This window comes from Gymnodraco acuticeps, unplaced genomic scaffold (genome assembly GCF_902827175.1).
Source record: "Gymnodraco acuticeps unplaced genomic scaffold, fGymAcu1.1, whole genome shotgun sequence".
Lineage (NCBI taxonomy): Eukaryota > Metazoa > Chordata > Actinopteri > Perciformes > Bathydraconidae > Gymnodraco > Gymnodraco acuticeps.
The window spans coordinates 34,413-54,941 of record NW_022991406.1 but is presented as its reverse complement, the minus strand read 5'-3'; the positions used below and the strand labels follow the sequence as shown (position 1 = coordinate 54,941).

Genomic DNA, 20,529 nt, shown 5'->3' with positions numbered 1-20,529 from the left:
GAATCATAAGCTGCATTGGACAATGGCTTGTATTTAATGCTGCAATAATGTCAGCTGGTTGAAACAGCTGTCGGCAGATGGACAGCCAGAAAACGAAACATAAAGGAACAGTGAACATTATGCATGTCAATTCTGACGTTACGTCAACAGATGGCGCTGTTTGGATGGGATCTGTAATGGAAAAAGGATTACCCAACACAAGGCCAATAGAGTGGTGAAGTCCCTCCCCTTCCCTTATTTCGAAAAAATTACATATTGAAGTCAATGGAGAGAGAAAGATTATCTTTCGATCCCGTTTGAATTGTGCCACGAATTACACATCTGATGTTTGTCAATTTAAAAGATAATTTTGCAAGTAAAAAAACATTTGTTTGTGTGAAACGCTCAATGAACTACATCTCCGGTCTCGCAGAACAACACACGTCACCAAGATGGCCGTCACTACTGTCTTGTCAACAAAACGATTGACTCCCCTCACTATCACCACAATGAACCACGTCCAGAAGAATGTCATGCAATTATTCTCTCTGAACTGCCTGGTCTTTTAAATGTTTAATGTCAACCATTTCTGCAGATAGCGTGAAGTAGAAAAGATCGGCGATCGCCGATGCTAGCGTTAGCATTTCTCCCCCGGGCTTAAATTGTGTATTATAGAATGATCACACCGGTGACAGTACTCTTCAAAGGGTTCACGAAATAATACTACAGACTACTACTCTTACTGTTTAACATTTTGGGTTACTTAATGTTACTTCATGTTAAGGCTAATAAAAATGACACGGCTGTAATGCTAACTAACGTGCTAGCTACTAGCTAGGCTGCTAACTTGATCCAGCCACTCCTGGTCCTTTCATCAGACGGGAAGCGAAAGAACGAGCAAGACCCATTGCTGGTATGATAACAACATGGTACTAAGCACACAGGCATCTTGTTAAAGTTATCTTATCTTAGCCAGCGCCATATAGATAGATTATATCTATATGGCGCTGATCTTAGCTATCTCTTAGTGGATGAAAACAATTGTGACATCACTTACACGACTCTGGGATTAGTAGTCTTTGTAGTTGCGTATTTTTCATAGTCTTATATTTCAACAGTTTTACGACAAACTGTGACTTTTTTGACATGGAAATTATTTTTTAAGATTGACAAACATCATATGTGTAATTCATGGCACTATTCCATCGGGATCGAAAGATACGTTTTCTCTCTCCATTGACTTCAATACATTATTTTTACGAAATAAGGTCCCATGGAGCGGAAGTAGATGGGCGTGACTTCGCCCAAGGCCACTATAGATGGGAATTGTTTATTGTAAACTGTGAAAAAACAAAATATGCTTAATTGCGGCTCCTACACTCTTAAAACCACTATGGTTTTTCTCCTGTGTGAACACGAAGATGTGATTTGAGATGACTTGATCTAGTGAACGTTTTCCCACACTCTTCACACCAATACGGTTTTTCTCCAGTATGAATACGGTGATGTGATTTGAGATTACTTGATGTATTGAAAGTTGTCCCACACTCTTCACAGCTGTACGGTTTTTTCTCCCGTGTGAATATGTTGATGTCTTTTGAGAGTACCTGATGTAGTGAAAGTTGTCCCACACTCTTCACAGCTGTACAGTTTTTCTCCCTGTGAATACGTTGATGTCTTTTGAGAGTACCTGATTGAGTGAAAGTTGTCCCACACTCTTCACAGCTGTACGGTTTTTCTCCAGTATGAATACGTTGATGTGATTTGAGATGACCTGATGTAGTGACAGTTGTCCCACACTCTTCACAGCTGTACGGTTTTTCTCCTCTGTGAATACGTTGATGTCTTTTGAGAGCACCTGATTGAGTGAAAGTTGTCCCACACTCTTCACAGCTGTACGGTTTTTCTCCTGTATGAATAAGCAGGTGGCTCTTTAAAGTTCCAGATGTTGTAAAGGATTTGTCACATTGCTGACAGCTGTGACATCTCTCTCTTCCTTTCGGTTTCTAGAACAGACGGACAGAGAAAGAGAGAAAGTCAATCTAAAAAGCATAAATACACAAGTTAACACAATAAAAACTCACTTAAAGTGGACCTATCATGCTATATTTGAACAATATATTGTAGGGCCATACCTATATAAAGTATATGAATATAGTATTTTTTTCAAAATACCAAAAAGATCCTGCATTTTAGCCACGCCTCATTTCACTCCATTTGCTCTTTCCAGCACTGTTTTTACAGGGGGCTGATTCTGTGAGCTGCAGCTGACCACGCCCCCCTGCAGCTGACACGCCCCCTGCAGGAGAGGGGAGCGTGCTCTGAGATCAGCTGCTGGGCTGCTGCGGGGAGAAGAGGGGGAGTAAAAGAGATCTCCGTCCACCGTATTTTATTCTTTTAAATCTGTAATCAAAAAGCTCCTCAAAAGCGCTATCGAAGCAGTTCCTGCCGTTGCTACGTTAGTTCAAACAGTAACAATGGACTATTTTTCTTAGCGGATGCATGTCAATTTAAATCAATACAACTAATTTTTAAATCAATAAAATAATTTTCTAAATCCATAAAAGCATTTCAATTAATATTGGGAGTCATATTGTTACTTTGTAGAGAATGTGGCTGTGTGATAAGCGGGATAATGTGCACATTGCATAATGTGCCTTCATGCCGATCTAGATCCCTCCGCTTCGCGTCGGGCTCCTGATCAGCCTATCAGGGTGTTCTTTCCCCATAATGACTGCGTCGCTGCACATTATCCCTTACATATGATTATATAGAGTCATTATTCATTTGTTTTAAAGCAGGAGGCGCAAACGCTTGCCTCGGGGAGGGAGAAAAAGAGCCACAGCGGAGAATAAACAGAATGGCAACCATGGCAACCATGCAAGGGAAGTCTTCTTCGCTGCTTTTGTGGCAGACTACAGCGCCACTTACAGGCCTGGCATATGTACTACAGCGTCTCCAGCGCTTTCGAGCGGCATGGCCGGCCGTGGCCCAACCTCTCATTCCCCTGATAGGTGGAGAATTGACCAATAGCCGTAGCGCCACTTTACTGACGTCAGTAAAGTGTTCAAATCTGGATCAGTCTGTATCAGATCCGTTGCAGCCCCTTTTTTAGAAATTTGGGTATGGAGGAAAATAGAGAGGGTTGTGTTTTCTGACACTTGGTGAGTTCCCTGGAACACCGGGGACACATATTCATGTATAAAAGACGTACAAGAGTGCATTTTGCATGATAGGTCCCCTTTAATATAAACCTTGAGTTAACAAAATACTACTTATCAACTGTTTGTGTTTATTATATTTGATACAGTAATACAGCAATATTCTAACCAAAGTATATACCAGAGGTGGGGGACTCGAGTCACATGAGGTGAATTGCTTGACTAACATTGATAAAAGACTTGACTTTGACTTGGTATTCATGACTTGAGACTTAGGCTTGAGACAGATGACTCGAAAGGACTTTACTTTTTAAAATAAAATATTTGCATTTGTTTTTGTATTGTACGAAGCCCCTAGAGGGCAATGAAAGAAAAAAAAGAGAGAGAAAGGAGAAAGTAGGAAGTGGAGCGCACAGGAGACAGCCGTTTCATTGCAGACTGTTATGTTTATGTGGGGAAATACATACATTATTTGAGATATATTTCAAACTCGGACTTCATTTTAGGGACATATCGGCCAGGGGTGTAGAGTTATTTGTTCAAGCACCGGATCGGCAAAACAGGAGAGTCTGTGAACCAGTCTGCCTTGACCTATGTATTCATGTCTGTGACTTTCACAGTATCTGCTGCCCACAGCTGCTTCATAGAAGAAAAACCTCCTTCACTTCATGAAATCTCTGCAGCACCAGGAGGCAGTAACGTGTAACTCAGCAGAATCTGAGAAGAGCAGCACCAGCTGCAAAGAGCTGTGCCTTCACTGTGTTTACCTTCATTAGAACAGCTAACGAGCGACCGCAGGCTGCTACGTTTTAACACACACACACACACACACAATTATTCCCCCTATTACCTGTTTTATGATTTCAGAGTCCCACTCTCCATTGTTGTTAATGTTGAAAATAAAACTCTAGTTTCATAACCACTGTCTTTTAACTGATTTAAACTGGGGTTATTCATCAGGATTTCATAGGACTTGACTTGCTTGACTCTCACCCCAGTAACTTGAGACTTGCACATGTATGACTTACTTCCACCTCTGGTATACAGGAGACAGAGGGAGACCGCATCCTGTCACTGCGAGTCTCAGTATGCTCCGTTCGTCTTGTGTTTTTTTGTGTCTAATTATTGTCTAAACTTTGTTGTGTCTGTATTAAACGTCATTTTGAGAGACCATGCTTTTGATCCTGTGGATTACATTGGCCTTCTGCAGACCATGTCTGGCCATTCAACTTTCCAAGACACACCTGAGTGACAGCACGAACAGGTATGGCAAGGAGCCCCGGCCTCTACGCTGCTACAGCCGCGAGGCTATGCGAGAGCTACAATGCGATCGGCCTCCTACGAATACACAAAGCCATCTGTGCACTTCGTTATTGGATGAAATCCCTCGGGAGCCGCTTAGAAACACCAGGAAAAAGAGACGAGGAAGGAGGGGAGGCGTTCAGAATACGGCGGAGATTCAGCCGGCCACCACTTCCATCCATCATTCTCACAAACCTGCGCTCATTGAGCAACAACGTGGACACACTAAGGACATAGACAAGGTACTGTCATGAATTTCTCGAGGCCTCTTTATTGTGTTTCACGGAAAGTTGGCTACAATCTACGATGCCTGACTCTTTTTAATTTATTCTACTAAAATCATACAAAAACAAAAACGTATAATTCACACACACAAATGAACAAAATTAGTAGAAGCGGGAGGGCTGAAGCATAGCATCAATATAACAATGGCATTTATTTAGTCAAAAACGTATAGAAATTAAGGAGTACAAAGAAATAAAGAAAACTAATGAAAACTGGAAAAAAAAAAAAAAAAGTTAGGGCAAGAAAAAAGTAAATGCATATATAAATAACACTGGGAATATCCAATATTTGTTAGCTGGAGTAATCTGCAAATATAATTGTTTTTACTTTTTTGAATTGTTGCCATATTTGACAACTCCATACGGCAACTCTAATAGGACATTTGGGTTAAGTACATTGTCAGAATAAGTGAGAAATGGAAGCAACTTCTGTTAGACAGCTATCATACATACTGAAGAAATATTGACTGTGAATGTATGCAATATGTATGGCATTCATAATTTATATCTAATTACATTAACTGTGAATGTCCTTCATTTTATTTCAAATAACAAAATATTTTAATAAAGATATTTGAGACGTTTATGACTCGCGCATGCACGATGCAAATCGGGCAGCCGTCTAGACGTCAAATGTCCTATTAGAGTTGCCGTATGGAGTTGTCAAATATGGCGGACCATCTCGCACATGCGCACGGCAGATAGGGCAGGGCTGCAGATTGGGTAGTGACAATGTGAACCACAAAACCAACATCAGCCGTTAGCTGTTAGCCCTCAGAGCTCACAGCTCCTCATATCTGTTAAACTAGACAGAAGTTAAACAAGTACAAACCACAGACTGTCTGTGTCATGGTGAATACAGTCGCTGCTTTATTTATGTCTGTATAGGGCATGGGTCGGCAACAGGCGGCCCGCGGGCCATTGTTGGCCTGCCAGCAATAATATTTGGCCTGTAATTTTGAGAATCAAAAATAAAAAATTATTTTTTTTATTTTTTTTTACAACATAGGACCGACATTGCACATCAGGGTTTCCGTTAGCCGCCGATCGATCGGCCGCCGGTCATTATCGGCCGATATTCACTCTTAATAGTTTGATCGGTGCTCTCTAAAAAGGCCGATCAGGAGAGCTGGATCTGATCGATATGGACATAAACGCGAGTGAAATGTAACCACGGACCCGAGAGAGAGATCAGATCAGCTGCTGAGTCTGACAGAGACACGCAGCTCTGCATAATCACCTGAAGCCCCGCCCACTGTTTAGCGAGCTGCATGAGAAACTGACGGGCTGTCAGGAGAGAGAGGGAGGGAGAGGGGAAAAGAGAGCATCCGTTTCTCCCGTGTGATTATTCCAAGTTAATGTAAACTTTTGAATAATGTACTTCATCTACTACAAGTAGTTTGTTTGAATGTAATAATGATGTTGTTTGTGGAATCATTTATAGAAAAATGAATCTGAATTTTTTGATCTGTAACGATTATAAACTGAAGCAATATAAAAATGAGCCCCATTAACTGAGTTTTAAACATCAGCATATCCGGTCCTAGTCCGGTGATTACCTGCTAACGGAAACTCTGCTACACAATTCTTATTATTATTATTGAAACATGACCGGTAAGTTTCAAATTTGTCCGGTAAAATAAATTCTGTCCCGACATATCCGCTTACATTCATAATGTCAGCGGAGGGAGGGGAAGCGGCGCTGTGGAAGAGCAGAGTGGCGAGGGAGAGCTGTCATCTTCCTTTTACAAGCTTCAAACATGTATTTATCGTGTGATTTTGGAAATAAAAATATCATATTCTGAAAGCCAAGACTTCGTTTATTTAAAATCAAACAAAACACCCGATCCCCGAAAAACTATTTTTTTACGCAAATCCACGTTTATTTTGAAATGAGCCGTTGCGACTTTCGACTGATTTCGATAGAGCGGGTCACATATGGCAAATGTGTGGTTGGGGGGAACCAGGTCAATTAAAGTACTTATTTAACTATTAAATACATTGAGTTTGAGTAAAATACTTGGTTACTGATTAATTTAGGTTATAATATATGAAATTGCAAAGCAAAACTGCTGTAATTGATTTATTTTGTCCTTTGGTATTTTTTAAAGGTTTTCAACCTGAAAGAATCCTAATGTGTCCTTGAAATGTTGAAATAAAGAAAAGGAAAAAGGATTCCAGTTGTCCCTCAAGCCTCTCAAATGTGGGCAAACACTCAAATAAATGCCAAAAACCCAGAGAACTTGACAATACTTATCAGAATAAAAGTATGTTAAATAACACTGCTACCTAGTTAATAACTCTACTTTACTCAGTGGAGGCTCGTCCATTGAGGAAAGGGAGGACCATCCTCCCTACAATTTCAGAGAAAAATAAACTTTGAAGAGAACAATAAATACACCTCAATTTAAAAGATAAGTCTGTTAAAATACAGATAATAGCCCTGGCTTTGGGACTGAAATGGGGCTAGAGAGGACGAGCCTCCCTTTGGCATCAGTGAACCAATCAGCGGATCTGACTGCGCATCAGAGTGTTGATGGGGAGGCTTACGGCCCGTCTACACTACAGGCATCAAAAAAGCTTGAAGCTGGGTGTGTCTGAAACTTGGCGATTTTTTGCGAGCAACGCGACCAACAACCAATCACATGAATCTCCCGCCCCCGACATACAAAGCAATAGCAATGTTAAAACGAAGTAAACTGGATATAAAATCCCCAAACAGGCGAAAACCTACCAGTTTCACCCACTGTCTCTGCCACCTCCCTCCATGCCTGGTTCCTCCGGTTTGTATCCCGGTAAATAGTTCTGGTCGGAAAGAACCGGGTGATTTGCTACCGTAATTTCTCGTTTGGAATATGAGGAAATGAACTGCGGTCTGGCTCTCCCAGCTTGCACGTGGTTTGATTGGCTAGCGCTTGTACTGGCGGGAATTGCAAAAAGTTGAACATTGTTCAACTTTTGACGCCGATAGACGCTCGCGATGCTTGCAACGCCTTGTCATGCTACCCACAATGCAGTTCGGCGAAGTTTGAAAATATCCTACGTCACCCCATTCAAATGAATGGGCGAAGCGTTGAAAGCATTTTTTGACGCCTGTAGTCTAGACGGGCCGTTATCAGTGATATCAGAGTTTTTTCGGAACCGGGGAACAGGGGCGCTGCACCCTCTTACCAAAATCAATTCCTTGAATTAGGCTTCGATTATGTTCTGGCACGCCATCTTGCGGCTCAGCAAAAAATTGGCCCAAGAACAAACTTACTTGCCTACCCCTGGTATAGGGCGTTCCGAGCTGAATAAGGACGTCAAATGAAGGCAAGACGCCCGCCTGGCGGAAACGCTGGAATTAGGAATATATTGTGATGAAGTGCACACTGACCTGAGCTCCAGGGGTCTCTTTCTTCTCCTCCATGCTGCTCATCAGCTGTCCTGATGAAGACCACAGAGCTGCTTCATTATTAATATAATACAAATATTTAGATATAATTCATCATAAACTGTCAGCAGTGAAGAGGAGGAATTCAAAGAGTTTATTCAATGATATGTTCTATTTCTAGATGCTTATATGTAGTGTTTTATCACACCATGTGCAGTGCCTTGTCTTATCTATGCTGCTGTGACGTAAACATGTTCCAAATTGATCCATTTAGTCAATGTGATGCTAAGCAGAGGAGAACATGATAGAAAGGTCAGATAGTTATTAACGTTACATGCAAATTACTTTAACCATTACGATAAAAAGTTGGTTTTCTGTGTAAATTATTATTAATATAATACAAATATTTAGATATAATTCATCATAATCTGTGTAGCAACTTACATTCTAACTTACAGCTCACAGTTTGTTCACTTTTATTTCATTAAAATGACTTTATTCACATAGAAAGTCACATTAATGGATGTTTGTTATAACGCTATCCATTTGAAACTATCACTAAGTTAACACAGAAAGCAAACATTAGCTAGTGAGACTGTTTAATGTACTCCATGTATAAGTTACGGGTCCTCGATATGCGGAAGCGAAATGCTTGATGGGAAACGACTCGCTGGTATCTCGAGCTGAGCGCTCATTGGTGGGTTTTTCCACGTGCTGCTGATGAAACTCTCCAATTGGCTCGGCAAAAGTTTGTTGTTGTTTTGTGTCAGTTTTACGTCGCCACATCCATTCCCATTTTTCATCATTGTTCCACAATGTTTATCATCATGAAATTAATATCTATATATTTTATACTATACTTGCACTGCTTACCGTTTTCATACTTTATATATCTTAGCATATTCATACACACTGTTCATACTGCTCACTGCTCTAGTGTATTCATAACCCTCACTGTTTATTCATCATTCAATTAATTCTATATGTTATTCTGTAGATTGTTTACATTACTTTTCACTTTACTGCTTGTTGCACCTGGTTAGAAGCTAAACTGCATTTCGTTGTCTCAGTACCTGTAATCTGTGCAATAACAATAAAGTTGAATCTAATCTTGAGCAGGAACAAATGTATTTACTTAGTACATATCTGACATTAACGATTAAACACATGTGTGCATTCTTTATAAATGCAAACCGAGTCAAGCCGACTCCGGAGGTGGCGGTATGCACCTTCAAGCTGTTTGCAATCCGCCAAAAAACCGAGAGAAGAAGACGAAGCCGACTCCGAGCTGTCCGACTTCAGGCGAGCTTTTTGAGACCTCCCCGGGCTGCGATCGGCTATTCTCGTCTACTTTCGAGGCGAGCCGCAACGCGTCTCAAACAAGCCTACTATCTCACTCGCACCATTTCCGTGTCAGACCACGTTATCCCCAAGATGGCGCCGCGCGGGGAAAGCTAAGCTAATACGCACACACATTCATACACTCTTTTTAACAAGTAAACAGCGCTACAAACACTCCACACGTTTAGTGGGCCGTCACACTATATACGCGAACATTATGGGGGGGGTTCATATGAGTTTTGCAGCTTTTACCAACCTGTAAATGAGCAGGTGAGACAGGAGCAATGAGGACACGAGTTATTTGGTTTCCTTCCAGATTGCTTCTGAGGAAACACCGGAAGTCCGTCCATGTAACCAGTCCCCGGAACACAAACGTTCCGCCACACTTCCAAATGCACTGCTCAAACCCCGCCAACGAAATGAAAATAGACAGATGTACAAAACAAAGGCATATTCCAACGCCAAACAATAATAGTTATTATATCAAAGCCACTTTCACACCGCAGGACTTGCCGTACTTTAGTGCCGGCACTAAAGTACCACGGCACTGAATCCGCAGGGGGCTAGTGCCAATCGCATTCACACCGCAGTACTTTCCGCAAAACCACTTCACGGCGAGTAAAACAAAAAACGAGAGAAGAAGAACTACACGGGCGAGGGGGTATAAAGCCCACCCGCTGTATGAGGCGTTTGTTTACTTTCCGACCTCAGACATGATGGAGTTCATAAGGGTAATAAGGGTAATAAGGGAAATTTACAAATAAAATACCCCATTATAACAATGGACTTTATCTTTATGTATTTATTATATATATATTACCCCCTCAGGCTGATTCTGGAAAAGGACATTAACCCTTGTTTGGTGTTTTTCCCTTATTTATCTAAAACAAATGACATGATAAATGACTTGTGTTTATGTGTGTAAGACTTGTGTTTCTGCCATTGCTGCACAAGGTTGCAACATTGTAGATAAATTCAACCACCGACACCTGTCTGCTCTCACATTCTTCTATTCTGCAAATTTGGGGTGGGACACAATAAACAAAGCTTCGTCAGTTTGTTTGTTTTATTGCACAGTCAAGACATAACAATAACGGCATCACGCTGTTCCAGGTGTGTCGTATGCATGTACATTGAAGTTAGATAAAAGTGTGAAATGTAAAATAAAGTGTAAGTAGTTTCAAAACAATGTAACAGTGGCAATATATATAGCAGCAGACACACCTTAGTGCAAGTTAGGTGTCAGTATTAAAAAACAGTGGCAATATATATATATAATAACAATAGAAAATCGTTACCACTCTTATTATTGTGGTCTTTAATTTTTGTATAGTCCTGCCTGAGTTTCTTTATTTTTACCCGGCATCCGTGTGCACTGTGCACGATTCCCAGCTCAAGTAGCTTTTGCGAACATCGCTCAAAACATTTGGAGTTGGGAACTGCTTTCTGTAGAAGCTGCTGCATCCCGTCCTCAGAGTAAATTGCCAGAAGCGCCGACACTTCCTCATCGTTCCACCGCTCCGGTGTTGTAGTACGTGTGGTCATAACTGCTTTAAAGTACAAAAAAACTACTCGCTCAGGTGTGGATGTGGTTTTGTAGCGAGGAAAAAAATGGCTGCCTAACAAAAAAAATTAATTAATGAGTTTAACGGGGCGTGGTTTGCAATTCACCCAGCCAATAGAAATAGAATAGGAATTGGCACTCTTTTATCACCAGGTTCGTACCACCTCTCTAGCAGGGACTGAAAATGGCCAAAAGAGTTCCCGGCACTGAGTAGTCCCGGCTGGGAGAACGCGACATTATTGGTACTAACGGAACTAAAGAACCAAAGTACCAGGGAAAGTCCTGCGGTGTGAATGCGGCTATTTATTGGGGGCTTAGCCCACAGTGGCGGCGCTACAGTCGAATTTTCTACTGCAAGACGCACATACACAATTGCGCCATCTGGTGTCACAAACGTGTGCCTGCATTAGCTTTGTTACGGCAATGGACTGTGGGAGATTCTCAAAGCACGTGAGGATATCTTGAGGGTAAGGTGCCTGTATTATCTCGGTGGACAAAATGTATGTTTTTATTTTATAAGGACAATAACGTACTGTTGTGTTTGTTTAGTTTAATGTTAATTGTTTAATGCTCACAGTCACAGCAACATGTTTTTTGTGAGATTGGCTATTTGTTTTATATGATTTATCAACGTGATCATCAATAGCTAATCTGAGCACTAGAACCCAGCTCACGTGTCCTTTTATGCTGTCCATTGAAATGCAGGTATGTGAGTTTTGTATACCAGTTTATTTATGTTTAATGTTTCACATTGCTCCACATGATGCCTCGACTACAAAGTCTTCCATGTTTCTAGCTTCTTCCTCTGCGTCACAGTTTCGGGAATATCAAGATCATTGCACGAGGCCTTGGTCTTGTCATAGACCTCATGTGCTTTCTCGTTACTTCGGTAACTTTTCAGTGTGTTCTCAACTGCTGTTTTGTAATCTACTGCCTGCACCAAGTCAATTGTTTCTTTATGCAGGTATTTGTGCAGGCCCTGAGTGGTTGAGAGCAGTGTCTGGAACAGGACAAGCATGTAGATGGTACTGAATTTTAAAAGCTTGCTTTCCAGTCCCTTTGCTAGAGGGGCTGAAAGGCTCCCTAAAGTCTTGATCAAAGCAGGGAGGTTTTTGACATGCCCAGCGAACAAGTTGTTTGTCCCCTACCTCTAGCTGTTCCTGACATGTTTGCAATCTCTGATGGTGGACAAGAGATGTGGAGAAGAAAGAGTAGAGACACTCCAGGAGATCAATGCAGGTATGTGAGTTTTGTACACCAGTTTGTATAAGTTTAATGTTTCACATTGCTTGTGAAAAATATACTACGACTATATGATCACTGATGTTTTGTTGTTGACTGGACACTTATTTTGTAAAAGAGATAGCATGAGAGGATCTCTTAAGCAATGCAGCTCACGTGTCATTTTTATATGCTGTCCATTGAAATGCAGGAAAGTAATCACCAGCTCTGAGTGATCTGTTGACGAGGGGACACTACACCGGAGTTACATAGGCAGAGATAAAGTACTCTTTTGGGGGGAACTCACCTCCTCTGGGGTCTCCCAGGAAGACTTTTTTTAAATATTGAAGTCAAAAGCATCAATCTTGTGCACTTTGAGAGCAACATTAAGAGATATGGATACATCTCTCAACACCCATATGTCAAAAAGAAATCAAAGAATCAGAATCAGAAACGGGTTTATTATTTAAAAACACTTCATTTTCCAATTAACTCATAAACTATGTCAAATTATTAGAAGTTGTTAGTAATCAGATTAAACAGAAAAAAGGGATGGAAGGAGGAAATAATAATCCCTCATCTCTTGCTGCTTCCCTCATCACTTGCTGTTTGCGGTTTAAATGATCTCATTTTGCTGGCCAAACATGCTAGATGGAAAGCAGTGGTGTCTCACTTGCCTTGTATCTGCAGTCCCTAAATCAGTCATGTTACCCATTGACTCTTGTCTGTTCTGGTGTTCCTGTTCATTGTTGTCTCCATTGTCGTTCTTGTCTGTTGTATCTCCTTCTTGTGTGTCCCTTTCTCCTGTTCCCCTTTCTTCATCCTCTACTCTGTTTGGCTCATCTGTGATGACTGTGTAGGTAAACACAAACAAGTATGTAAGTCAATCAGTTTCCAGCTCTGTCAAATAAATGAATTTAAAGATACACAAATGTGTCTTCATTAAAATGAGTGTCACCACACTATCACAAAATGGTTACATTTACATTGGAAACCTCTTGTAAAGAGTTATCTGCCAATAGGACAGAATCATTCCTATACAAATGCAGTTTGAGTAATTCACTTAATATATTCACTTAACACTTTAATATAGTCATTTTCACTTAATACTCTAATATAGTCATCTTTCTGCATTCAACACTAAGGAAAGCTTTACAATTTGACATGATAATGAGGAAAAAAGGCCTCCGATAATATTTTGATCATATCAATTTTAAGATGGGGGTCAAGGCTTAATATTTGGGAGCATAGTGTCCCTTGCCCCCTTTCAGGAGCCCCACTGGATTAGCTTTGATCTGGAATATTTTTATAAAAAGCTTGTTAGCTGGCTGTCCATCTCATAATGTTCACATAGAAACTAGCTGTCAATAGGAAATATCAATCAGAAGAATTATAATTGTATGCAAAAATCTGTCACAAAAAGAGGTTGCACATTTAAATGCAGGTGTTGTTATGGCAACGTCAGTGGCCAAACAGCCACATTTACTGCTGCAAATACGTTCAAACATGCTGTCGACACGTAAAGCAGTGGCAACTATGCCACCATTTCAGCTGACCTTTTCTCAGAAATACTGTCACATAACATCCATATATTTCAGTGCTAGGTTGATGCTAAGCTAAGCTAACTATGAAACACTTTAACTGACAGGACTCAGGATCAACTGTGTACTGTAAGGTAGCTTCTAGCTTCATGTCGAACACTGACAGTAAGTCAACAGAGCTTTCTTTGAAATCACCAGGTAACGCTAAAAAACACAACATTTAGATTGTATGACAAAGTGTTTATTTAATATATCTGGCCAGAGCCATATAATAGAAGAGTTACGCCAACGGAAGTCCAAAAACGGTTATCGTCACGTGGTTCATGTAGAAGAGGATCGTTCCCCGGAAGTTCATGGCGGGCAATGTGAATGCATTGATAACAGGAGATAGAACTACGATTTTTGGTAATTATTAGTGAATAAAGGTTTTGATTTGCAATATTTATACAACAAATCGATATGTGTATGTATTTACATCAATGTTTTAAAAAATAAAATATAATTTGCTAATATTAAGTGATATTAGGATTAGTGTGAAGAACTAGCTTACATGTTGGTTAAAGAGCCTGTTGCTGTTTATTTATAGCTTTGAATTCTTTCAAACCAATATTATCTTCTTAAACTTGTATGGTAGTCAGGAGCATCACTTTCTAATGTTTATTGATATATTTAGAGGGAGGGGATCTAAAGTAATGCTTTAAAATTCAGATTAGATTAATGTCTACCATTTTCTTAAAGTCATGGTAGTTTCAGTAACCATGGTAATTGAGGACACAAGTTATCTAAATGACTAATGTCATCTTTATGGCTTTCAGAAAGGACAGGAGACCGACAGGTGACTATCAAAGGACTAGCAGCAGCATGATGATGATGATGTTAAATGTGTTGTTTTAGGAACATCCATTGCAAATACATGGAATTCAATAAACATTGAATAGCATATCATGCAGTTTGTCTGTGCCTTTTCCTCCGTGTTGTCCTGGTGTGCTGTGCTGCCTCCTAGTCGCCACCATGGTTTGCTGTGCTGCCTCCTAGTCTCCACCATGGTTTGCTGTGCTGCCTCCTAGTCGCCACCATGGTTTGCTGTGCTGCCTGGGGATGCTCAAATCGCTCAGAGAAAGGAGTACGAATGTACGGCTTCCCCACTGACACAGAGCAGAGAAAAAAATGGTTGGCTCAAGTCAGCAGGAGCTAATTCACAACCAACAGCAAAAAAATATGTGAGGTAATTATATACAAACACTGCATTTGCACTTTTTCACAAAACGAAAACCACACCATTGGGAAAGCTTAATGTTTTGTTTAATACAAAAAAACAGGGAAAGGCTTGAAAAACACAGAGTTGAGACTCAGGGTGCAGGGTGAGGGTCTCAGTGCAGGTATTCAGGCTCCATTGAATCCCCCTCTGGTTCTTGTGCTGAAAGAGGGAGTAACAGACAGGAGAAAGGGTTATACACACCTATATAGCACACCTATTGGATGGGAAATTGCCTTGGGGAGATAAGGTGTGGTCTTTGTTCCTAACTGAAGTTATGGAACTTTATTATTTGTGAGTTTAACAAAGTATGACACATGGCATCAGTAACAGATGTGATATGAATTTCTATAAAGTTGTCTCACATTCTTGGTCATATTTTATATACAGTATGTAATGAGTATAACAGGTCCAGTAAGTATAAAGTGTTTCCTAATACTGTGTATTCAACCACTATGGAATATGTATGTGGGCAGACACAACTGAGTTGTTCTGTGTGTGAAGTAAGTCACTCCGCAGGCACATTTTGATGCAGACCAGTTTGTCAAGACAAAAAAGGGCAAGACTAGGCTGAGAGCAGAGGCTATACCCACCATCTTCGTGCATCGCCCTGTTGTCAAAAAGAGAAGGGCCCCTGCACCACGATTCACCCGTGACCTGTATCTACAAAGCCCATAGCTCATGATCACAGCTATAGTGTGAAAGGTGACACAGGTATAATAAGTATGAACTCTTAGTAACAAAAGTAATATTTCTTATTTTTAAGTGGTATAATATTTTAAATGTTCGAACATTTACAGTGCCATGTCTTCTACTTACATTAGTCTCAAAGATTGAGGGAAGAAGGGAAGGGATCACTGCCCTCCACCTGCCAGCACCCAGCCAGAGGAGCGCAAACAACAAAAACAAGCAAGGTGTCCCGTCATGTACCTAGAAGTTTGGGTTGGCAAAATGGAATAAGAGAGGGACTTGAAAAACCTTGGTGGCTGTCTACTCATGTTGTTACAGTTGTCTTGGTTACAGCTCTCAAGTTTTTTTTTGTGCCATTTCCACATCTTTAGAAAATATGAAAAAATTGAAGTGAAATCAACCTCTTCTCTGGAGAACAAACTTTGATTTCTCTGTCTTGTGAGTTTGCAGTCTTGCAGTCTTGCTCCTCCACCTGTAACATCACTGCCCCTCCACCTGCCATACAGTAGGTTACTAACAAGATTACTTATATAATACAGTGATAGAATACATGTTTAGTATGCTTACTTATATAAAACAGTAGTATTAAACTTACCTTGTGTTTTCACTCTCACTTAAGTTCCTCTCCCTTTGCCATCAATCCCAAATCAGCTGAGCTGCAACATTATACAGACAGGTAATAATCAACATAATCACAAGGACACAATATGGCACTGCTAAAAACACTCACTCTTACACGCACCAAAGTTATATTTATCTAATATTTCAACCCAGTCTCATGGCATTTCGTGTTCACCAACACGATTTTAATCTATTGATTCGTGTTCACCAACACGATTTGCCCCTTTTTATTTGTGTTGCACAGCACGATTTTAAAAGCAATGTATTTCTACTGGTAATGACGTTTTCGTTTGTTACCCTTACTGTCGATTGATTTTACAGTGATATCTGCACTACTCATCGACTAAAAAACACCAGATTATCCTTGTTAATTACACAACATTGATTGGTATAAATTGTGTGCAATGCTTTTGTATTTTTCCCCTTCGATTCAGAGAAACAAATATTTTGTTCTGAGTAAAGGATGGCAGAAAACACTACACTACCCAGAATCCTCAACTATCGTTTGGACTACACCATGTGCTCTGTTTGACAAACCCCGTGATAGTCCTCAAGCTCTGTGATTGGAGAGTGTGCTCCGAGGGTTACGCCGAGCCTCGAACAGCACTTGAAATGGGATGGAACCACGGCAGACTGTCCAAAACTGGATTTGAACGGGTCCACCGCGTCCCCCCCCCCTCCCCCTAGGGGATAGGAAACACTCACATTTAAAACATATAATTAATAAATGTGTGAAAATTGCTTGTGCCCATAATGGGCAGCATTAATATATATACACACATGCCAGCTAAGGTCAGAAGAGCTTTATTTAACAGCTGGTCTTATGTTTTTGACCCCTCCTGTTAATTGATTACATTACATTACATTAATTGATAAGCCTGAAACATGCACTTGTCAAGGTTCAGAGGCACATTTTGAAAATATGGCAGTAGCCATCGATCAGCTTAAGATAAGATATAATTTATTGATCCCAGGTTGGAACATTTGCGTTACATCAGCATGTGTAACAGTTGTATGCAGTGGTGTTTATTTGTAAATCATTTAGTATAATCACACAAATTCTGTGTTTTATATTTAACAATTCTGTGTTCTTTATTTATTGATTGTTCAATACCTGACAAGGCCGGAAATGAAATATCTACATACCTGTTTGTGAATATGATATGTCAATAAACCTTAGAAAATCTTGAAAGGGATAGTCATTATATACAGTCTTTAATTAACTATTAGTAGAGAATAACAAGTAATGTATATACTTTATAGGGATCCTATTCATATCTAATAATAAAAACAATGAAATTCAATAACATGCTTTAACCACTAGGTGTCCCTTTATATCAGCTGTGCACCTTTATGGTGTAAATACAGCCTATCTACCAATTGGATCAAATATAAAAGTCAGCCGAATTAGTGTTGATACTGCAAGGAGACGTTGTGTGAAAAGAAATGTAAGATGTTGTTTAATGGCTGATATATTTATGATCCACGTCACGTTTTCAGTTCCTCATGTTTGTCTGGAAGTCTTCTCATCAGGGCTCTATAAATACAGAACTACGGCAGATATGTAATATTTAATGCAGCCGAACCATGTATTACAATGCCGGTATGTGATGACTTTCAAAGAGAAAAGCAAGCACACTCGGAATAAAGTATTATTTTATTTTTTAAATGTTTTCGGTCTGTTTCCGGTATTTGTTAATGACGATGTGCTCTGAGATGTGAGACTGGAATTGCACAGGGGAAAATAACGTAGGCTATCTTTAGATGCGGATTTTGTTAAACTAATATGTTTGCGCTGTGGACCAACACTATACATTGACGGGGAAGGGGGTAGCAATAAAGATAACACCATTAAACAGTTACACAACATAACAGAAATAATATCGATAGCAGCGTCCCTAGCAACCACCTTGGTAACAATGAAAACGTTATGGACGCAATTTCCTGAAGTAATCTTCGTAATAACTAGCAAACTAAAGATCATCCACTGCACACATAATCTGAAATAACAACTCATATTTCTCGCATCAAATGACATCAAAAAGCATTTTAATGGCCAAACTAACTTTAAAATAGGCATTTTCCACCGAGAATAAAACGAAGTTCGGCCATGTTTTTTTTTTCTGCAGGGAGAAATTTGAAGATCACGTGACGTCAAACAGAGCACATGGTGTAGTCCAAACGATAGCTGGGGATTCTGGGTAGTGTAGTGTCTTCTGCCATCCTTTACTCCGAAAAAATATTTGTTTCTCCGAATCGAAGGGGAAAAATACAAAAGCATTGCACACAATTTAAACCAATCAATGTTGTGTAATTAACAAGGATAATCTGGTGTTTTTTAGTCGATGAGTAGTGCAGATATCACTGTAAAATCAATCGACAGTAAGGGGAATACTTACTTCCGGGTGTACAATTCTCCGTTATCCAATGAGAATGGACGCTCATATTGCCTTTAAGGGCAGCCGACACAAACGAACGCCGTGCTTCCATGAGCGTCCATAGAAGCATATGGACATCCCGGAAAGCTGAAAATGTACGCTAAGGGCCCCCCCCTTGCGTTGAAAATGGACGCTAAGGCCCCCCCCCCTTGCGTTGGAAAAAGCCGACAGGGGACTTGACATAACGTCAACATAGGCCGACCTGGGAGTGAGGATGTGTTGGTCTTCCTTAATGCAATAGTAATTGGGGGGCAAGTGGAGTCTCGCAGAGGCAAAACCGTTTACACTGTAGGTGCGCCACAGTCTGCGTGATCTGCCTGTAGGGAGGGGCGGGCCGGCCCTGCGAGTAAAGTAACGAGTAAAGTAACGAGTTACTTTATGTAGAGAGTAACGAAGTAGTGTAATATATTACTTTTTTAAAAAGTAATATGTAATATGTAATATATTACTTTTTTTTAGTAACGACCCCATCTCTGACGAGGTGTGTGTATCTAGAGCAGGGGGTCCACACTTTCTCACTGAGGGCCACATACAGAAAAATATACGAAGGTCTGGGCCGCTCACTAGAGGTGTATCGCCTCATAAGCTCTGTTATAAGTCAGCAAAATCAATCAGGTGAAAATAGGGAGGCGTGTGGCGCAGTGGATAGAGCCTTGGTGTTCAGATAAGGGGAGCACAGGTTCAAACCCTCAGCATGTCATTGTGTCCCTGAGACACTTCACCCCAAAGTGCTCCTGTGGGGATTGTCCACAGCAATGAGTGAGTTAGTGGCTTTGGATAAAAGCGTCTAACAAGTGACATGTCATGTAATAATGCTCCATGTCTGATCGTCGTCTCTCTCGTCCACGTTACCTGCTCCTACTTGTAAGTTACTTCCCGTTCCTCGTGCTCCCCGGTTTGTTAGTTTTTAGTGGTTTCTGTTTTTTCTTTGTAATCGGCTTTTGTTAAATAGAGCTCGCTTTTTGTCATACTTTGTACCCCTTCTCCTCATTCTGCGTTTGGGTCCTCCTGATAACCCCCAACCCTGACAGAACGACCGAACCAGCATGGACCCAGCAGTATTTGTTGAGGATGCTCTTGATGAACTATCCTACAAGATTTGATGTATGTTTGGAGAGTGGAGGAGGGCTCCCTGTAAAGAGGCTCAGGAGGCTGCTCCTTCACGTGCACGTCGGGAAGTGGCAGATCAGCCCAGGTTAAGAAGCTTTAAGAAGCTCACTGCCAGCAGCCAAGCGCCCGGCCCGAGCTCCAGTCCTGCCTTCTGCCTCTGTTTCTGCTCCTTCTCCCGCACCTAACCCATGGGGGTCAACCCCAATTTCATCGAGGGCAACATGATTGCACTCAAAGGGCCAGTTGTAACTTTAAGACTATTTAAATATACATATATAAATATATAATATATATAAAATAATGTATTATATTACATGATTGCCTCTGCATTGGATTTGTATCAGATAGGGTAATAACTTCATAATTAACTACGTCTGAAAGCAGAAGTCTAGGGCAAATAATTGCCAGGCTGAAGACTTTTCTTTTTGTCGCTGCTTTTAATTGAACTATTCATATCTTAGACTGCACTGTAACTTTTATCCATGTACTTTTTTTCTTTTAATGTTTAATTGCACTGTAACTTTTATCCATGTATTTTTTCTTTTAATGTTTATTTTATTAGCTTTTCTTTTTAATGACTGATTTTAAATGCCATTTTCTTAATCTCTTTCATTTTTTGTAAAGCACTTTGAATTGCCTTGTGTTGAAA

General features: G+C 40.4%; 1 protein-coding gene across 1 annotated transcript; it reads right to left on the bottom strand.

Moving 5' to 3' along the window:
• Positions 1-1,063: 1,063 nt before the first annotated feature.
• Positions 1,064-10,031, bottom strand: LOC117532429 (zinc finger protein 420-like). Its single transcript, XM_034195761.1, has 3 exons — positions 9,697-10,031; positions 8,103-8,152; positions 1,064-1,985 (listed from the first exon to the last, which is right to left on the bottom strand). The coding sequence occupies exons 1-3, from the start codon at positions 9,788-9,790 to the stop codon at positions 1,371-1,373; spliced, it is 759 nt and encodes a 252-aa protein (XP_034051652.1). The 5' UTR covers positions 9,791-10,031; the 3' UTR covers positions 1,064-1,370.
• Positions 10,032-20,529: the final 10,498 nt, after the last annotated feature.

Excerpts from the sequence above, each read along its gene's own strand:
- LOC117532429 (XM_034195761.1), bottom strand. The coding sequence starts at position 9,790 with ATGGACGGACTTCCGGTGTTTCCTCAGAAGCAATCTGGAAGGAAACCA. Across the intron at positions 8,153-9,696 it reads TCTCACCTGCTCATTTACAG|GACAGCTGATGAGCAGCATG; the intron begins GTTGGTAAAAGC and ends GGTCTTCATCAG. Across the intron at positions 1,986-8,102 it reads AAGAGACCCCTGGAGCTCAG|AAACCGAAAGGAAGAGAGAG; the intron begins GTCAGTGTGCAC and ends CGTCTGTTCTAG.